We start from the raw sequence: 20,334 nt of genomic DNA, 5'->3' as shown, positions 1-20,334 counted from the left end.
TGGCTAGAAGATCAGGGCGTAGATGAGGCCAGACAGGAGGCAGCTGAGTTTGGCCCCAAGGGGTGGCAGTGATTGGTGACTGGTGATGGCATCAGCATTGGGTTAGAGAGCTCACGGGAGGTGAAGAAGTGGAGACAGGTCTGGACGTTGTAAGAGAAAGGTGTTAGGAATACAGGTCTTGCTTTTAAGGATGAAGGACACATTGATGTGTGACAGTAGGAAAGGCAAGTCGATGAGCGGAACAGCAGGTGAACTACAGAGCTCTATTGGGTCCTTCCTTGCTGTTTCCTGGCTGGAGGCCCTGTGTCCGTGGGAACAGGTTACAGGCTCAGCCTTATGCCCCATCTCGGAAGTTTTCATCTACACAGAGGAGTTCTCCGGGGACGGGTGCGCATCCTGGTGAAGCTAGGACCCGGGGCTAGCATGGTCAACTTCTGTGAATGGTGCCCCGCCCCTCAGCTCCCAAGTCTCCCTTTTTCCTCGAGTGTCTCCTCAACTGGAGGAGCCACCAGTCTCTCAGCATGCAGAAGTATGCATGTTCTCTCTCTCCAACAACCCACATGGGCTTGTTTCCCACCACTCCACAAACTTGGAAACTCCCAAGCATAGCCTCCCTTAAGACACAGAGTGGTCCTTCCCTATGTCTGGCCTCCATTTCTCTTGCTGTACAGTTGGGAGCTAGAGACCAGGGTAGAGACCACCAAGGCACTGCACAAGCTTGCTCTGCTGGTCCCCACTGGTCCCCAGAGCCGGAATCCGCCACCCAGGCTCGAAGGCTCTGGGGTTGGAGCTGGATGCCCATGTCATTAAGAGAGAGACTTTTATTATTCCCATAGGGAAGGGAGATACAAGGGGATCACTAAGAACTACAGCGGGTGCCTGGAAAATAAATTAAAACAGAAACGCATCAAAACAAACAGGAGATAAGAGAAATGGAGAATGGCTGGGAGGCTGCAGTGGCTGGCGGCCCGCCCAGGCAGGCAGGCTCTCCGAGGAGAAGGTTGAGCAGTCCCAGGCCTCAGCCAGCCCATTTCTTGTCCCTCTGGCAGTGGTAGCCCCAGGCTCCAAGCCCTGTGAGGCCGTGACTCGAGGCCTCCCCGAAGCCTGGCGGGGGAGCGGCCAGAGTCCAGCTGGGCCCACCCGGGGGCCTGGCCAGCAGCGAGCAGACGCTCTGCCCTCATGGATCCGTGGCTGCCCCCCCTAGTCATTGGAGGTGACATCGATGTCCTCCCCGTTGGCCTGCTTCGTGGCGATGCGCCACCGGTTGATGTGGTGGGAGCCCTTCTTCTTCTGCTCAGACTCAGGCCCCTCTTCCTCCAGCTTCTGCCGCTTGTACTTTGTCCTCCGGTTCTGGAACCACACCTTCACCTGGGCCAGGGAGGGAGGGGCAGAGGTAAGAAACACCCAGGAGGCCCCCAGAACAGGTACTGGGGCCTCAGCACCCAGGCTGAGCTGGGAGCCAGTTGGGGAAACCAAGACCAGGGTCCTCTCCTCTGGCCAGGTGCCACCTGCTGGGTCCAGAAGACTACTCTTCCAGATGCGAATGAGGTGGGGCAGGGAGAGGACACAGTGGGCCACGGGGAGCCATTTTCCCATCCCTCTATCACAGAGGGAAGGGAGCAATCATGGAGCTGCCGAGCATCCTGTAGCCACAGCATGGCAGAAGGGAGGAACCCAGGCTCTGGAGCCCAGCAAACCTGGGTCCCTACCCATTTCTAGAGAAGAGAGAATAACTGCTCCTTCACGAGGCAGAGATGAACAGTAAGTGGGAGAATATATGAAAAGCCATCGCATGAGTCCTGATGAGCTCCCTGTGGGCCTGATATGGGCCCCACCTCCCAGGGCCACCCTATGCTCTTTGCAGCACAAAGAGGCAGAGCGGACATGGCTACGCGACCAGGAGATGATGTCCACACCAAGAGCAGTGCTCACAACAGCCAGAGCATGCCTGGGGTCACGGACCCCACCACTCAAAAGGCTCTGACTCACACACCATCTAGGTCAGTCTCTCCAGGGGACCCTGTGAGCAACGTCAGGTGGAGTTACCCCCATCCCACATCAGAAGTAGAGCTGGACAGGTGGGAAGTCTGGTCCCTCAGGTGGCAACTCCTCAGGGTAGTCTGAAATCCACCAATGAGGCCTCATCCTCCTTAGACATAGCAGTGTCTGCAGCCCCACCTGGGGCGGGGCTCTAAACTTCCTGCCCCCAAAGCCTTGGCGTCTCTAGCCTATCCAAATATGGGAACAGGTCACATGGGAGAAATCACAGGGGACAGAGGCGAGCTCCTCTTTAAACATAGAGGGTTCCCCACTTCTGTGTCAGGCATTGAGAGTCCTGACAAGGGGAGGGTTCAAACAGTGGACAACTATCTTCTGTGATGGGTTGCGGGGTGCTTAGAGGGAGGAGCAGGTCTGCAATGCAAAGCCTCTGCGAAGAGGCTTAGTCCCATCTCTAATCACCCCTCACTTCTCCCACCTCCCCCAGCATGTGATCAGTGTCCAGGATACAGCCTTTAACATCTTCGTGGGCGTGATCTAGGAGGGTTGTCCCAGCTTCCTGACTAGTCTTAGTGCTTGGGGACTGTGGAGAAAGTCTCGCTCAGTCTGTCAGCTCCTCCTGACCATACAGTTCTTTACTTGGCCTTACAGAGCCAGGCCAGCACCCCCATCCTCAGAGCTGGTAAAGGTGAGTCTGGGTGCTGATCCTTTGCTAAGTTCCTTCCCTTCTCTGGGCTTAAGTCCCTCATCCATAGGAGAGATGTTTTCGGGGGCCCCTGCAGCTCCAGGGCACCTCCTGGGCTTTTGCTCCAGAGGGTCCCTGGGGAGGTGATGCAGAGATGGCAGGGTTACAAGGCATGGATGGTTTCCTGAAAATGACAGCTCATTTAAAAAGCAAGCAGGTGCTCTCACCTGCAGCTGGGTGATCTGTGGTGTCCATGACAGTGGTGACTGGTAAGTCATGTGTGTGGAATGATGGTGAGCACCTTGGTTTTGGCAGCAGCAGTTACTGCTGAGGGGAGATCCTGGAACCCTGGGTGGGGCCAGGAGCAGTCCTCAGAAGACTACCCAGTCCAACCCCTAGTCCCTGAGAATGGCTGAGAAGCACAGGTCTTAGCCATAAAGCCAGGCAGTGGCAGCCAAAAGCAAGCAGGCCTGGCATCTGGGCGTAGGGAGCAGTTTCCTGCCCAGGACATTCTACCTTCATGCTTCCCAGACACTACCCCCTATCCCCTTCGTGGAACTCACCCAGTCCAAGGCTTCCCCTAAGAGCACACCCTTCCCAGGGTCTGCCCTACCCCTTGATTTTAGAGCACTGGTTGGGGGTGGGGGCAGCCAGCCAGAGACAGGAAGAGATGAGGTGCCTGGCCTGGTGGATGGAGTAAGAGGAGGATCTTCTTCCCTCATTTCTAGAGTAAGGTGCAAACCTGTCGCCTGCATGTCTCACCCTAGGTAGACAAGGGAGAATGGTAGATGCTCTGGGTGCAAGACTTCTAGATTCCATAACCACCTTTCCTTGGGTACCAGGCTGGCTAGGCCCTGGGTGGTTCTGCGTGGCAGAACTGTGTGGCAGCCAGCCTGGTCCCCACCCCCTATCGTGGAGCCCACTGACACTACACCAGCCAGTAGGTGGGTGAGCTCCTGTGCCAGGCATTTTTGTGTGACTCAGGCCTGGATGCGGGGTTGGGGCAGCATTCCTGAGAGCCCAAGGGGCTGGCTAAGGGTTAAGTGTGCCCAGCCTAGCGATGGGGCAATCCAGGGAAGCCCTGGGCAACACCAGGACCTAGGGCCCTTCCTGCACCTTCTCCCTCCCACACAACTCCCAAGTCTCCTTCCAGGAAGGATGGATGGACCCAGCCTGCTACCCTCGCCTCACAACACTGGCCCAAAGAAAGAAAGTTTCCAGTGGTGGAACCCCAGGTGCAGGATATGTTTTCAGGCAAGGGCCAGCTTCCTGGCACACCCAAATGAAAGGTGATTCGGAATATTTTCTCCATGAAAACGACTGGGGTCAAGGAGGCAGATTTTTAGAAACAGGGATGCAAACTCTCTCCCTAGGCAGACTGGCTAGCTTCTGAACAGCCTTAGGCTGAGTGACCAGATGCTGTTTACAAAGACTGTAATAACAGGGGGATGCTTCTGACTTCATAATATCAGTGAAAACGGCAGGATGCAGTTTGGGCACAGTGTGATCACAACCATGGAAAATAAAATCTATGCATGGGGAAAAAAAGACTAGAAGGAAATGTACCTAAAGTGAGAGTGACATTTCTTTCTTCTTTCCACTTTTCTGACTTTTCTTTAATGCATTACTGATAACAGTTAATAGTTATTTTTTACTTAGAAAAAGAAGAAGAACTGGGCTCTGAGTGTAGTATGAGACAAGAGTGACATCCCATCAACCTCTCTAACCCAGCCTCTGGGGTCACCCCGGAGCCCTTTCCCTAGAGGACAGAGGCCCTAGAAAGGCTACCAGCTCTGGGGGAGCTGTGCCTATTCTGCACCTGCCTCCCCGGAACATCTGCACATGAGCCCTCAAAGACACAGTTGGGATGTTGGCTAAAGGAATCCCTCCCCCATCTCTGAGTCTCCTGGGTTTGCAGAGAGGTTCCCTGTGGTCTCCAAAGTCCCCATCCCATTGAATGTCTCTTTTTCAGGTAAGCCGGATCCTTCCAAGATTCTCCACTTTTGCCTGAGTTACCCACATGGGGTACTCTTCCTTAGCCTTCAAATTCCTGCTCAGATGTTCCTAGGCTGGGCCTGCCCTATTGCCCATCTGTACTTCCTTAGTACTTTTCCCTGTCGCAGCAACAGTGACCCCAGCAGTGGGTTAATTTATTTGCTTGAACCTCTGTCTCCTCATCAGGCTGTGAGAACCCGGAGAATCAAAGCAGTGTATAAGTCTACTCTAGAGTCCCAGTGGGCATGTTCCAGTCTGTTCAGCAAGCTGGGCAGAGGTGAAGTGACCTGCACTCTGCTCTTGGCAAGAGGTGCCTAGGTCAGAAATGGAAAGCTGAAGAAAATCAATGGTGGAGGGAATTGAGATCTAATCAGAAAATGGGTTTGGGAAGTGCAATTGCTGGAAAGATGGGTTTAGTTCAGTGGACACTTCTACAAGAGGGTCAACTTTTTTATTTTAATTTTTTTAAAGATTTTTAAAAGTTTTATTTATTTAAGTAATCTCTACACTGAACCCCAAGATCTAGAATTGCATGCTCTACCGACTGAGCCAGCCAGGCTCCCCCAAGAGGGTCAATTCTTAATTCTCCATGTTGTGAATTGGATTAACCACTTCTAGGGAGAATCTGGGGGAGGGAGAAAGACCTATTGTTGGGGGGCACAAGGGTCAGCATGAGTCAAACAGGACGAAAAAAGTGCTGTGGATAAATGAAGGAATGCATGCATGCATTAATGTATTAAAGGACTGATTGATGTATGTATGCATTGATGAATGAAGGTGTGTATGTATTAACGAACAAATGAATGGACAAAGGAACTAACACACAAGCCAACTACAGCTCCAGCCAATTGTTTCAGATTTTACTTTCGAATAACCTATTTGAATGAACCAGATTTGGACCCTTCTTTTCTACTAGTCCCCAACTTTAGTCCCTCCCAAATGGAAGAGTCTGTGGCTCCTGCCTGCATACTTTCAGACAAATACTTGTCCTCAAGAAGTTTGAACACCCTATCGAGATAACAGCCTTTTCCACTGGGGATCCATTTCCTACTATTTGATCATATGAGCTACTCTCACTCACAGGGTCAAGCCCAATGTCATGAAGCTCAGCCCTCACCCCACCAAACTGAAGCCACCTCTGACTCCCCATCAACCATAGCCTTAACTCTTCCTAAGCTTTCCTGTCTCCTCCTCTGTCCGACCATCCTGGATGCTTGCCCTCACTCTCAGAGAGACATCAAGATTCATCCGCCTCCGCAGGACCAGGCCCTGGAGAACCACTCCAGTCTGCCTTACCTCCCCTGCCCTGTCCTGCCTCCCACTGGACTCCTGGAACATGAATGATGCAGAAATTTTTGGAGAAAAGCCAAGACTTGAAGAAGGGATGAGTCCATCTCAGAACCAACAATAAGCTAGCAACAAAGGCCTCTTGACCTTTCCCTAAAATTCAAGTCATTTTGGTATTTCCTTCTCATCTGTCCCCCCCAAAACAGAGCTTTTCAGAGCAGGAAGGGGCCCCAGGAAGTCTCCTTACCATGCTCCTGGGGGAAAAACCCATAGGCGGGTAACTATACACTCCTTCCTTCTAAGACCTCCCTACCTGTTCTTGGGCCCCAAGATGGTGGCCAGACTTGTCAGCTCCCACTCCATCTTAACTCACCCACTTCAAACCCTCCCCTTCCTTCCCACCAACCTAGAATCCTATGCATCCCACTGAGCCTTCTGGGCCTGAGGTCTCCTGGGAGCCTTCCACCCATACAGGTCTCCCCTTATCTTCCTCAGTCATGGTGTGACTTCAAGGGGACTCCGGTCACTCACCCTGTGCATATCCCATAAGTGTGCACACTTTACATTTTGCTCCCACCACCAGATGAGGAATCTCCAAGGCTAAAGACTCCATTTCTACACTCCTTTCCCTCATAGCTCAAGTGAACTCAAAGCCGGAAAAGGTGAAGAAACACCTGCTGAACTGGTCAAAGCAGACAGGGCAGCTGGAAACACGGACCAATTGATCAGCCTGGAGCAAACAAATGCTTTCTCTCATTCCCCATAAAACTAACGTGTCACTCCACACATGCACATAAGCACCCGAGCTGCTGTCCGTGCCATGTGTATATATGATATCACCTGACCTTTGGGCATCATCTCACTGCTCATCTGTGCTCCACACTGTGGCACATACATGTTACACACACACACACACACACACACACACACACACACACACACACACTCACTTGCCCTCACAGCTCTGATCTGACCCAAATCCGGGTCTGTGCCACCAGACTGAAGCTTAAATGGGCCTCATTCAGTCATCGAGGTCAGACGCTGAGGCTGCACCACAGCAGTGAGGAGCAAGTAATTAGAGCCAGAGGGGAGAACTAGCCCTTTTCCCAGGACCACTCCCTCCACTTCCTGGATTGATCCACCGCCGTCCCAGTACAAACACCCTCTCTCAACCAAACACACAAACCTGCCCCCAACAAAGAAGCCCAGGTTTCCCACCTGCCAACACTCCATACTAAAGCTTTGAGTATGCATACACCCCTGAGCTCTGGCTGGGTTAAGACCCACACGTTGATTTCCTTAACTCTCCCAGAAGTTTTATCCATGAACTGGTGGAGAAAATGAGATCATGTAGATTAAAATGCAAGGGAAAGATAGAAAACAGAGGGACAGGAAGGGGTCAGTGACTGCAGAAAGCAAGGGAAATGACTGATAAAGTTAACACATGGATATGAGTACAATCAAGAGAAATTCGCCTATTCACTTGATACATGTTTATGAAGCCTCTATGCCTTGCTGGTCATTGAGCTGGACCCTACGGTATAGAGAGAAACAAGAAGGCTTGACCTCTGGCTCCCAGAGCTGGCCTGTTATTCATCAGAATCACCCAGAGGGCTGTTTTAAAAACATTTCCTGGATCCCATCCTGGAACTCCTAAGAGAATCTCCTGAATGGGGCCTGGGAAACTGTATTTTAAGATTTCTTGGTGCAATAGATCTAGCCAGTCCACAGAGTGACATTTGGACATGATAGATAATTAAACCACAGCAAAGTCCTATGTGTATTATGATATATGGGAGATGTACTGTGAGCTCTGAGAACTTGCAGGAAGCATTATATAGAAACACAGAGAAGTAGAATATAGATGAGCCAGAAACTCAGGGCTGGAAAGAACCATGGAGTTGATTTCATCAAATCTTACAGATACAGCAGACTGAGGCCCAGAATGAAGACAAAGGCAGAGCTGATGACATGACAGGTAAGCACTAGCAGATATTTGAACATGCATCTGTCGGTAGCTAACTAGATCTGCAGAGATGGAAGCTTGAGATGGATGGTAGATACACAGAAGATAGAACAGATGATAAGGAAATAATCAACAGTTGGGTAAATGAGAGCTATTATTAGGAAGATTATAATTAATAGAATATATAAATTAACTAGCTATGGAGAGGCAGTTTAATGAGAGCAGACAGAAGTGCGTGGCTAGATATAAAACAGCTATCTGTGATGGATTGGAGAGCCCTGAGAGACAAATGTAGGTACTGACAGTAGAAATAGATGGCAGGGAACTGATGAGAGAGACCGTCGCTTGACGAACAGCTGATAGCTGGAAATGACAGGTAAGCTTGCCTGATAAATACTGAAAGATGGACAATTAATTAAATATATGGCATAAGTCCAAATAATAAGTACCAGAGGGACAGAAAGCTCTGATGATGAAGGAGACTGCATGGGGCAGAAGAAACACTGGACTAAGTCAGGAAACCCAGGTTTGGGGCTTACTGTAACACTAACCTGATACACTACTTTAAACAAAGGGAAGGGAAGGACTGGGGATGAGAATTAATATTATTTGAGTTCATATTAGGTGACTTTAATCTTTAAACAATCTATCTTCCGGATGAGAACATCACAGCTCAGAGAAGTTGAGTAACTCATCCAGGGTCACACAGATAATGAAATCCAAACTGCCTGCCTAGGGAGCTCTGCCCAGTTGGTGTCTCTTTCCCAGAATCCTCACCTGAATAGATGAGCCTAAGGAGGTTTCTCAGGCTCAAACCTCCCATAGTTCTATTGTGGTTTCTTGTTCCATATGCTAAAACCAGCTCACTTATAGATAGAATATGAGTAGACATAAGAGTTTTGATAGTGATGCTGGATATATTAGTCTATCTGGGTTTTATTTTAAATGTGTTTGGAACATAATGAAAATGAAAGAAACAATCATTACATTTACTAACTGGCATTGTTAGGAGCAAATAGGCAGCTAGATTTGGTGTGAAAGAAAGTTAATTAAAAATCCTCTCACTGAGCTAAAAAACTGAAAGTTTAAAAGCAATGACATTATTTCAACAAGTGTTAATCTGTGGGTGGGAGGATTATAAACCATTTTGTTTTCTTACACTTATGCAATTAAAATTAATAACTAATACTTTTTAAATGATGTTAACTATAAACACCATTCTTAAGTTGACACCTTGTTTTAGACAATAATTTTAAAACACTCCCAGGAGGGAACGGGGGTATTATATTTTTAACTTGTTTTTTTAACATCTTTCTTTAAAACATTTTAAAAATTAACTCTATCATAAGCTTAATCTCTGCTGTTAGAACAGCCCAGCTAGCAAATCTGAAAAAGCGTGGGTCCTGCAGTGGAGTCCAGAGTAATGCATTGATTAAATGGGGGCATCAGACAGATGAGACAATAGATGCCAAAATGGGACGCGAGGACCGGCGGGTGATGTCCGCCAGGGGAACTGGGAGGCAGTTAGGGTCTGAGCCCCCTTCCTATCTTCACTGCTCCAAGGAGACCCCAGGCTGCCCCCTCAAGATCCGGGACCAGGGTGGTGTATCCGGGATGCTGGCGGTGGTGTAGTAGGGGCCAGACCAGCAGGAAAGGGGAGAGGAGGATAAAAAGCGGACAAGCATACCTCTCTCATTTGCAGATCTGGGAGCTGTCAGGGACATAAGGGAGTAAGGTCTCCCGAGGCCCATTCAGACCCTGAAATCCGCCTCCAGGGCACCAGCCAGCCCCTCCAGCAAGTCTTACTCCCAGGGACCAAGAGCTTAGGCGGTGCTTCCAGGCAGCATTTATTTATGGCGAAGTCTTTACACATAACAAACCCAAGTCTGCCTCCCTATAACTCCAATCTAGTTCTTAAAATTTTTCTTTTCTTAATTATCCATTACAAAAACACTCCTGTAATGTCACCCAGTTCAAAACCCCTCCAACACCATGGAGTTTGTTCCTTTCCCCAGCTCAACGGCCCTTCCAGTGTTTGAACACAGTCCCTGACTCCCAGACTCTACTTTCGCACCATCCCCTGTCTGCGCGCCCAAACGTTTACCAGTTTTGAGAGCCCTGTCTGCGCAGAGATCAGTGCCACCCTGGGACCCCAAGCAGGGTCGGGCCCCTTCCCGGCTAATCTCCTCTGCTTCTGATGTTTACAGCCTGAGGACACGTGGGCTTTCTCCACACACCCCATCCGCCTTCGCCAGCTCTGCCCATGAAAAGCCCAAGCAGCAAAGCCAGTGTGGGAAAGGTCTGGCCATCCCACAAAACTGCGAGCACCCCCGGAAGAGTGGCGGGAGAAGGGCTGCAGTAACCACAGGACTGAGACGGCTCCAGTGGACTCAGAGGCAGCTCAGGAGTGACTGGGGCGTGGGGCTCCACGCCCTGCCTCCTCCTGATAAACTGGCACCTCCTATGGGCTGGCAGAGCAGACTGGGGAAGTGGTTTGATTCCAACCTCCTGGTGGTACTTAGTGCTTGACAGAGGTCCTGCGGCCTCCGCGAGGCTAAGCGCAGCGGGAGGGAAGGGGCTCTAAAGACTGGTTTAGCTGGAGGGCCGCGGGGTAGAGGCCGTGGTGGCTTTTGGAACTGGGTGGGACAGAGCTCCGGAGAAGGCGGGGATGAGAGTCGGGCTCCTCCTGCACCTGCCCGTCCTCCCCCCCCCCCCCTCCACCTGGGCTGTCCGGCCGAGCGCGGAGGCCCGCGGGGTGGTTATTACCTGCGTCTCGGAGAGGCTGAGGCTGCCGGCCAGCTGCTTCCGCTCGGCGCCCACCACGTAGTGGTTCTTCTCGAAGGCGCGCTCCAGCCGCAGGAGCTGCGAGGGCGAGAAGGCCGTGCGGATCCGCTTGGGCTTGCGAGCGAAGGGGCCGTGCAGAAGCAGCCCGTCCTGGGGCACGTCGCTCGCTGCGGCCGCGCCGCCGACGGCAACACAGCAGGTACAGACAGAGAGAAGGGGCGCCGTGAGCCGCAGCCGGGCCGCCGCCGGCCCGCCCGCGGGAGCCGGCCAACCCCGGCCCTCTGGCCCGGCTAGCAAACGCCCTCGGCGCTTCTCTACCCTCTCCAATCCTTGACTCCCCGCCCCCACTTCTCCCTTTCCCTCTCGCCGCCCCTTCCTAAAGTCCAATCCCCTGTCCTCCCCCGACACCCAGGGGGGAGAGTTAGGGTCAGAGTGCTACCCTGTCAGTCGCGGGAGGGGTGGAATAGCAGAGCTGCGGATCACTCCGTTGGGCCAGGAGGAGGGCCCAGGCCTAGTGAGGCGCCAGCCGGCCCAAATCCACAGCGCCTGGAGCAGCGGAAGAGGCCAGGGGGTGGGAAAAGTCCCTTAGCTCTCTTTGTCCACTTTGCCCTGTCCTATTTCCCTCAGAAAGGCCAAGAGTAGAGACAGGGCTGGATGTCAGGAAAGTGACACCCTCATGCCAAACACATTTTCAAGAACTAGAAGGTAGGTACCCAAGGCACTCTCTTTTCACACCTGTTTAAACCAGCCTTGCAGCTAAATGATTAGGCTGCTAGCCCTTTGAAAATTCTTGCCAACAGGCTCAGGCTCTACCTTGCAAGTGGTAAAAATAGGCCAGCAGCTAGGTCAACGTCCAAGCAACTCCTGAAGGTCTAAGGTCAGGCTTCTTCCTCCCCCTTCCCCACCTCTTTCCCCCAGGCCTTCTGGTAAAGCCCACTCCCCACAGGAGACTCCTACTGCTCTCCGTGGGAAAAGGCCTTGCTTCATCCCTGAATAGTCCCGTGCTGAAGAAACACGTGTATAAATATCTAGATGTCATCTTTCTCTCTAATATATATAGATATAGATATATTGGTTTCTGCATGGGCGTGTGTAAATATATGCTCCAGCCTCCCTACTGTCTTTTTCTCCCATCTACCATACAGGATTTTCAAAGAGTGTGATTGTCCCTTGGCAAATGTTGGCCATCATGGGAACTCAGCTCCTACCTGCAGGAGGAGGGGCTGACACTGGGTTCAATGAGGCCGGGTGGTTAGGTCAGGAACTACAGAAGCCAAAATAAGCTTCCACCCACAGCTTCAGTCTCAATAAACCCCCCACTAGGCCTTCACACAATCTCTGGCTTGGTTGCACATGCTAACAGGCTTGAAACAGGCCCTTACATCACCCATGGATCTCATGCAGTGGCACATAACAGTCCCCCTGACCCACTGACAATGCAGAGCCCTAGATGGAATGTTTTCACACAGTTAGCTGTTGAGATTTGACTGATCCAATTAATTTCTTCAGAAATGGCCACTGGTTTTACCCAATTTGACCTGTTGTTTTGTTTAAGATAATTGTTTGGATCTCCGTTGAGATCTCCCATCTCTGGAAACACTTCTGTAAGTGAAGTAAGGTCATATAATTGAGATGTTGTTGCTAAAACTCTCCAGGTAACTTCATGTCCCTCTGCTGGCGGATACTGATTGGCATTACTTTCTTTGGAGGACTTGGGTCCTTGGAGTTTGGACACCTACACAGGTGAACTTTATTGCTGAGGTTTTCTGTGGAACAAGATTGCTAGAGGGGAGATAAAGTCCCCTGACAATCACTTATCCATTTCAAGTGGCTGGATCTGTGCAGCTACAAAAGGGAGTGGGATCACATCATAGGGGGGATGGAGGGGGACAGCCTGCCCAGTGGGCCCTTCAAGGTGGCAGCAGGCCGAGGGCTGTTAGGCCTGACTGAAGGCAGTTTAACTGGTAGTGGTGGAGGGGACAGATGATCAGGGGAGATGGTCTGGAAGAGAGGAATAATGAGGAGAGAAAGGAGGAGACTGATCCAAGTAGAAATAAGAATTAAAGTCTTAAGTGGGTACCAGTGTGATTAGGCCAGGGAAAGGTGGGAGAGGTGAGTGGGAAGCAAATACTTCTTGTTGATATTAAGTTGCTTCAAAACACAGCATTGTTCTGAGCCTGGGTGAAGTCCCAACGGTGGTTTTTCCTCTGGACAAGTGATCTGGAGAGGGAAAAGGCCTTGATCATCCCAGAGTTCACAGGGTTTGGCCTCAGCAGCTCAACTGACCCAGGCTAGTGAAAAGCGAGGCGGCAGCCTGGAGAGACCCTGTAGGTGAGAGCGAATGGGGTGCAGGGGTGCCTAGGGCAGTCTGTGGCTGAGAAAGCAGAACTACAGTCTGCCTCAGTGTGTGTGACTTGATGGCTGTTTTGTAATTCTGGGAGTGTGTGTGGGTCACTTGTGCGGTGAAGTTCTCTGTCTTTGTCTTTATAAACCCAAAGTGGAAGATGGAAGCAACAAGCTTCTCTCTCCTGACATACGCATGTCCCTTTGCCTCAAGTCTGGCTATTTTAGGAAAAGCTGGGTTGCTTGGTTTATTGTAATGTTCTGTTGGGGGCAGATAGCATATGTATAGTATTCTGTATGTGCAGAAGCACGGGGGTCCTTCTGACCCAACCTCGAAGAAGCAAGGGGCAGGAAAATTACTCAACATGCTGAAAAGTGATGACAGATTGGATTTCAAAAGAAGCCAGGCCTTTCCCTATAAGAAAGAGGTGGTTTAGTGCAAAACTAACCATCCTGAGAAACTGATCAATAGCTCTATGTTTCTGTAAGGACAGTGATGCCTTAGGTGCCTATGTGCCTGGTACCCTCTCATTATGGGTAGGGGGCCTCAACAGTCCCAACCACAGCTTCAGTTCCCCCTAACTGGACCACAAGAACAGAACAAGCTTGGGGCTGGGGTGCAGCGTGGCCTGTTTCCATGCAGTAGTTCTGGCCTGTGGGAGTGGGCTGTCAGTTTCAGACAAGGATAGTGGAAAAGTGGAGAGGGGCTGAGTTAGCCTTCCCTGGAGCCAGGAGGAACTGAACCCCAGCCCATTTTGCTCCGGCCTCTCACTTCAGGCCCCTCCAAGGCAATGACTGGCAATAGAGACTCCCAGGAGTGAGGTGGCTGAAGGTGGGAGCTAGGGATCCGAAGTGCCCAGGCAGTCGCTGCACTCTCTTCTGGAGAGGCCCGGGCTGGCCCGGGGTTCTGGGTGGCTGGCTGGGCGGAGGAGCCCGGGGCAACAAGAAGGAGAGGCCGGCCAAACTGCGGAGATAACCTCATTCCCCCTCCTCCTGCCGGAACAAAGGCGCCCTTTGATGCACCGGCCCATTGCAAACGCCGGTCCCAGTGGGTTGGGGCTTCCCAGGCCCCCTCCTGACGCTGTTCTTGGCCTGGAAAGTTCCTGAGTCCGGGTAATAACACCGAAGTGCGGCCAACTCCGCGTCTCCGCCGGCTCCTCCCCTTTAGGCCTCGAAGGCCACCGGCTTCAGGATCCTGACGCCTGATCCAGACATCCCGCGTGGGCTCTGCCTCTTCCACCTCCTGGCTCTGCCGGAAAAGCTGCTTGCCTGCGCGCGGGCCCGTGCTGCCCGAGAGCACTGCGCACCGAGCGCAGACATGTTCCTTTTCGTTCGTGTAGGGTTTCGTTTCTTGCATTAAAACGGGGCTGAAATGAGCATCGCAGAGACCCGGTTCTCTAGAAAACGCGGCGCCGGAGGGCCTGGGACGGCTCTGCCCGCAGCCCCAAGGCCCCGTTGGGACCGCAAAGCTCACAGCCGCCGGGGCGCGCACCGGGCTGCAGCGATGAAGACCGGACCCAAAGCCGAAACGTGTCAGCGTCCGAAAAGTCCTTCAGTGTCCAACGGATTTCCGAGTTCAAAAATTCGGCCACGCATGGCTCCATCTCCGCGTCCAGACACGGTTCTTGAGAGAAAAATCCAACCGTTTTTGCAACTCGACAACGTGCCCGCCGGGACTGATGGCTCAGGGAGCGGCGGCAATTTCTGAGAAGGTTTTTCGGAGAATTCATCTGGCCTCGCTTGGCTGGGAATGCTCGGAGCTGGATCTGTCGCGAGGTGCCCCCGGCCCTCAGCGCCCCGCGCCCGCGGGGACGAGGCTAGAGGCGGGAAAGGCAGAGCGGAGGGCGTGGGGCCCCGGGTCCGAAGCCAAGGGCACAGCTGCAGTGCAGAGACCATCGGATGAACAGAGACCACAGGGCTTAGGATCGGTTCTGCTCTTTCCTCTGAGTCCCTGTCTCTGCACCATCCTTCTAACCACGGGCCCCTTGTGCCCCGTTCCGACGGTTCAAAAGCAGCCGCGTCTCTCAGATCGGCCCATGGGTGCCAGGTTTTGAGACCCAGGCCAGGCCCCATGGAGTACCGAAGTGGTTTACTCAGTTTTGAATAAAACTTCATTTATAGCAGTAAACAATGATTGTAATTGACAAGTTTCATGCCCAAAGCGGCTGACACCATAGGCTTTTTTTTTTTTTTTTTTTTTTGCCCCCAAGATGATTTGGGCAAATCTTTGAAATCCCAGGGGGACAAGTCTGCCCACAAAAATTCTTGTTCAAGTAATTACATTCTTTTATTTTGTGGGATCTGCTGGGTCAATATCTACTGGTCAGATGGGACTAAGCAAATTGACAAAGCAGGACCGGGAAAGCGGCTCTCGGTGAAACAGTGAAGCACCTATAGTCAAAGCTTCAAAAGATCATTTTTCTTCTGTTACCTAAATAATGGTACCAAGCATCTGGTTTACTTTGTGTAGACCGCGGTTTATCGTCAGATTAGGTTGGTAGCCGAAGCTCTCTCTAGCCATATCCTTTTCATTTGTTTCACTAAAAGCCGGGTTACCTAGCTCTGAGTCATAGAACCTCACAAGGCTGAGGTCCAGTCCCGTCCACACTAACAAAATAAAACTGGAAACTAAAGCAATTACTTCACAAATTAAGGCCATTCTTTAAAAAAAAAAAAAAGACAAGAAAAGAGAAACAAACTTTAACAAATTCAAGGAAGAAAACGAACTCCAACAAATGCAACTCTATTTCCTTCGGAAAAGTCAGATAATTAAAACGTGTGTGTGCGTGTGTAAGGCCAGTGGGGTATCTTCATTAGCAAACCCACTGCCCAGTGCAGAGATGGGAGAACAGCCTGCCTCTGACCTTAAAAGTCCTCTGCCCCCGCCCCCTGCCTGGGAGGACTGCCGTCGGTCCCCCAGCAGCCGGGCGGGCTCCCAGAGTCCGCGCAGGGCGGACGAAGCCGGTTGCTGTTGCAAACCTTCCCGACCCTGCGTCTGAGAGGCACTTGTAACTTGGAGAAGTCGGGTCGAGGTTGCTGAGAAACACCCCAAGACAGTGGAACACTCCACACTGAACATTAACTCTCCAGTTTGCCCTCCCTGCTGCCCCTTCTTTCCACAGACCCGGGACACGCGGGTAGACTTTGCCCTGCTCCGACGCGCCAGCGAGGGCGGATATCTGGGAGTTGGTGGTGGATGTGTAAGCGAAGTATGGTCCCAGGTCCAGCTGGGGCGGAGGGAGAACCGTGAGCGCTGCGCTCACTGGACTGCGACTGGCTCGGCCGGGAGGGATTCTGGCAGGCCGCGGGGAGGATCAGCAGAGTCTCCAAGGATGCGCCCGGGCTTGGCGTCCGGACCCGCATCGTTTCTGGGAAAGCCTGGAGGTCCCAACCTGGCTCTCTGGAAGGGAACCCAACACCGCGGTAGCGCGAATGGATCCGCCGCGGCTCTTCCACATTCGGGGATCGGCCTCTGCCGACCCACAGCCTTCTTTCAACAACTTCTGAACAGCCCCGCGCGCCCCCGAGCCTCCCCCGCGCAACCGCAGCGTGGGCGCTGGCCGGCCGCCTAAGCGGGCACAGCATGGGCACTCACCCTGGAAGCGGTGGCCGAAGAAGCGGTTCCGCAGGACCCAGGGGTAGAAGTGCAGAGGGTCCCGGTGCTGGGCGCCGAAGAAGGAGTGCGGGGGCTGCAGCGGGGAGGCGCCCAGCTGGTGCGCCGGGTGCACGGTCAGCGCGGGGTGGTTCATGGCCTCGGGGAACACAAGCTCGGGCCCACCGTAGAGCGAGCGGCCGGCGCCCGCGGCGGCGGCGGCGGCGGCGGCAGCGGGGAAGCCGCTCACGAAGGCCGCCTCGGCCGCGCCGGGGTGAGGGTAATTGAGCGCCGTGGGCCGGAGTGGCTCCTCCGAGGCGGCCGCCGCCAGGGGATGGGAGCCGGCGCCCCCGCCGCCAGTGCCCCCGCCGGTGCCGCCGTCCTTGGCTACCAAGGACTCGATGGTAAAGCCGCGTTTGGCTGTGGGCTGGAACATGGTCGCGGTCGCCAGAGCCGAGCGAGGCAGCTGGGCTCTGGGGAGCGCTCCGCGTCCTGGCGCCGCCGCCGTGCGGGGTGTGCACCCAGCCAGGCACATGCACACACACCAGCACCCCTCACCTCCCCCGCCCGCCCGCCCGCGCTCAGACCCGGCCGGCGAGCCAGGCGCGGTGAGGCGAGGGGCGTGCGAGCGAGCGAACGCGGAGTCGGGCCACCGCGCGCAGCTAGGCGCGCCGGCCTCTGGGGCCGAGCGGGCAGCTCCCGGCTCAGGCACTGGCGCGGGTTCCGTGCGAGGCTACGAGCTGCCTCTACGGCCTGGGGGCTGAGCCCGGCCCCCTCCCTCCCGAGTCCAGCCAGGACCGACCCCCGCCCCTGGTCCTCCCAGCACTGCCCAGCTCAGCCTCGGCCGCTGCTCTGCGAGGCGCGAGTTAGCCGGCACCTGCCCCGCGCTCGCCCATTGGCCGCCGCTCACCTGCCCCAAGGTGGGGGGCGGGGCGGGGCGGGGCGAGGGACGGCGGGTGGGGAAGGAGCCAGCAGTCGGAGGCAAAAAGCGGACTGGAGCCTTTGCTGGGCGATCTAGGCCTCCCCCCCACCCCTCATCCGCCCCTTGCCACAAGCTTCTCCTCGCGTCTCTGCCCTTTAGCTGAGTCTGGCGACCGCTCCAACCACCTCAGCCCACGCGAGAGCCGAAGAAGGCGTCCGAGGGGCCTTGGGGCTTGGGAAAATCTCCAGCCCCACTTCCCGATGTGTAACTCAGTTGAACCCCCTCCAATTCATCCTGGGATGTCGTTTCAGTTCTCAGGCAACTTGGATCCGAGTGGAGGGTGGGTGGGTTTTGCCCAACAAATAGGTTCTCCGAGAACGAGCTCCCTGGCCTCCAGGACCCTCCCGCTCACCCACCATCTGTCTCTTGGGACGCGGGTCTGAAAGCCGCGCCCTCGTTCGTGAGGTTTCGCGTTTTCTGAGTGTTATGGGAGACGGCTCCAGAAAGGGGACGCCCAGTTCTTTTCACCCAGGGGCCAGGCCGGGGACAGCGCGAGAAGAGCCACCGGAGTGGTCACTTTGCAGACCTCAAGCAGCAAATCCGTGTTCGGAAGCACCTCCTTGGCCCAGCCACAGCCACCGCGGTCTGCTCGCACCGGGACGGCGGGCCTCAGCAGAGGACGATCTGCTTTTCTCGCCTTCTCTGGTCGTGGGGCTCAGGTGCAGGCGGGCCAGGCCAGGGCCTCGAGCCTTAACTTGAAGCTCGCCGAGCAGTCGACCCTGTCTCCAAGAATGCATCCCAGCCATCCCGGGAACGCAGCGGCCGCCTGGCCTCCCCTGACCCTCACCTTCCACCTGCGACCGCGGAGCAGCGGACGACTCTGCTCCGTCAGGTTTCCGTTTCTTGCAATAATTCCCTGGGGGTGAGAGGGTGAAGAGAACCAGTACTCAGCAAACTTTTTCACCCGGGCCTTCCAGGCCGCAGGAAACACCGCACGGAGGCCTAGGAGGGCGCTGGGCGGTGGTGGGGAGGCTGGGACCCGGACCCTGCCAGAGCACTGCAAGGAGGGGACCGCAGCGCGTTTCGCTTCCTCGCCGTCGCCGGGGTCTGTCGGGGCGGCCCGGCTGTGGCCGGGTGCGCAGATCCGGCCTAGGCCTTGCCGGCGCCCCGAGGCCAGGGGTTCCGCGTGCCGCGTGACTCTGCAGGGACTCCAGGCCGGGTCTTGGGAGTGGCCCGCCTGAGCGCCGGGAGCCCCGGTCCGGGAGAGCGCTTCGGGCGCCCCTGTCGCCACAAAGCGGGTTAAAGTCTATTTTCCACTCGACTGCGCCGAAAAGCCCCCGCGCGCCGACGCCGTTCCGGCCCCCTTGGGCGAGGTGGGGAGGGGGCGGCGAGAGGGGGGAGGTGAGGCGAGGCGACCGCACCCTGCAGCCCTTCGCGTCCCGGGCAGCCCCGGGCCGAGCGCGGCGGAGCCTCATCAGAAATGCCTGCGGAAGGAATCCTTAACGAATCCGTGGCGAGCGCCAGTGCCTCTTTTGCGACCTCTCCGGATCTTTTTGGCTCTGTACAGGTCTCTCTGTCTCTCTCCCGTTTATGTCTCAGGCTGTCTATCCCCCTCCCTGTCTCGCTGCTCCACCCTCCACCCCGACTTTTCATTTATTTCTTCCCCCTCCTCCTTTGCCCCAGCTTCAGTCCTGGAAAAGGGGAAGCTCAGCCGGGCCGAGCGGCGACCTGAGCAGGCCACACCACTAAGGGGGCAAGTGTGCGGAGCTGGGCAAGGGCACGGAACGAAGGGATTTTCGCTTTAGTTAGAAGGAGATGGCTGGGTATTTTGTTGGAGCAAGATCCCCGCGGGGACGCGGGTTCAGTTGGATAAGCATTGCCTGGGCCTGTGCTCTGCGGCGACAGGGGGCTGCCACGGAGAAGACAGGAGCCGGAGCAAGTTTAACCCTGCTGCGGGCCTTGCGCCCCTGGCCAGAGACGAACCCCATCTGTCTAACCGCAGGCCCTCGCCTCCTACCCCAACGTGAGGCTGGATATTGGCCGCGAACTCGCTACACTGGGCAGGTAGAGGAGCTTGGAATCTACCGGGCCATTCATTTCTAGACTTGGCATCTACACTGGCCACATCTATTGTCATCTGCATGGTTCTGAGGATACCTGTTGTTATTAACTTGATAGGCCTTATAATAACACCTTCCCTTGTGGACCTGGTGCTTGCGAAGTCCTTTGACATCTAGCTGTCTGTCATGAACCCCATATTTCGGATGAAGAAACAGACTGCACAGGACCAGTGACTTGAGTCTGGTCGCAGTCTCCATTGAGCTGGGACAGGTCAGTGATCTGGCTCGGGTTTCACTCCCATTCCGTCCCCACCCTGCTGCTGCAGCTAACTCCCAAGACAGGCGTTCTCTGGGTTAGGGATGGGTTGCTGGTGTGCTGGGTGTGCTGGATGATGGCAGTTCTACCTTCACCCTCCCTCCCGTTTCCCTGTTCCAAGCCTCCTTTCTCTGGCTTTCCTCTCTGGTAACTCTCTAATTTCCCTCCATCCTTCCCCTCCCTGTGTGGATATTTATCCCTAACCTGGTTTCCTCTATTTCTGCTCATCTTAGGGCCTCTTCCTCTACTGTCGCTTTTTCTGCAGTAGGTGAAGAGAAGAACTTGTCACCCTTAGGGGGTCTCTAAGCTTGCCTCTGTGTTCTGCCTCTGTGTTCTGGAGTAACAATGCTCTCCACCTGGCCCCTGTCTCTTGCTGTGCCTTCTCA

General features: G+C 54.4%; 1 protein-coding gene across 1 annotated transcript; it reads right to left on the bottom strand.

Annotated features, from left to right (window-relative positions):
• Positions 1–803: 803 nt before the first annotated feature.
• EMX1 (empty spiracles homeobox 1) lies at positions 804–19,095 on the bottom strand. The gene is made up of 3 exons (XM_023251768.2): positions 16,654–19,095; positions 10,698–10,882; positions 804–1,368 (listed from the first exon to the last, which is right to left on the bottom strand). Exons 1-3 carry the CDS (start codon positions 17,183–17,185, stop codon positions 1,201–1,203), a joined length of 885 nt encoding a protein of 294 aa, XP_023107536.1. The 5' UTR covers positions 17,186–19,095; the 3' UTR covers positions 804–1,200.
• Positions 19,096–20,334: the final 1,239 nt, after the last annotated feature.

This window comes from Felis catus, chromosome A3, assembly GCF_018350175.1.
Source record: "Felis catus isolate Fca126 chromosome A3, F.catus_Fca126_mat1.0, whole genome shotgun sequence".
NCBI lineage: Eukaryota > Metazoa > Chordata > Mammalia > Carnivora > Felidae > Felis > Felis catus.
Note: the sequence above shows the minus strand (reverse complement) of the source record. Positions and strands in the feature narration are given on the sequence as shown.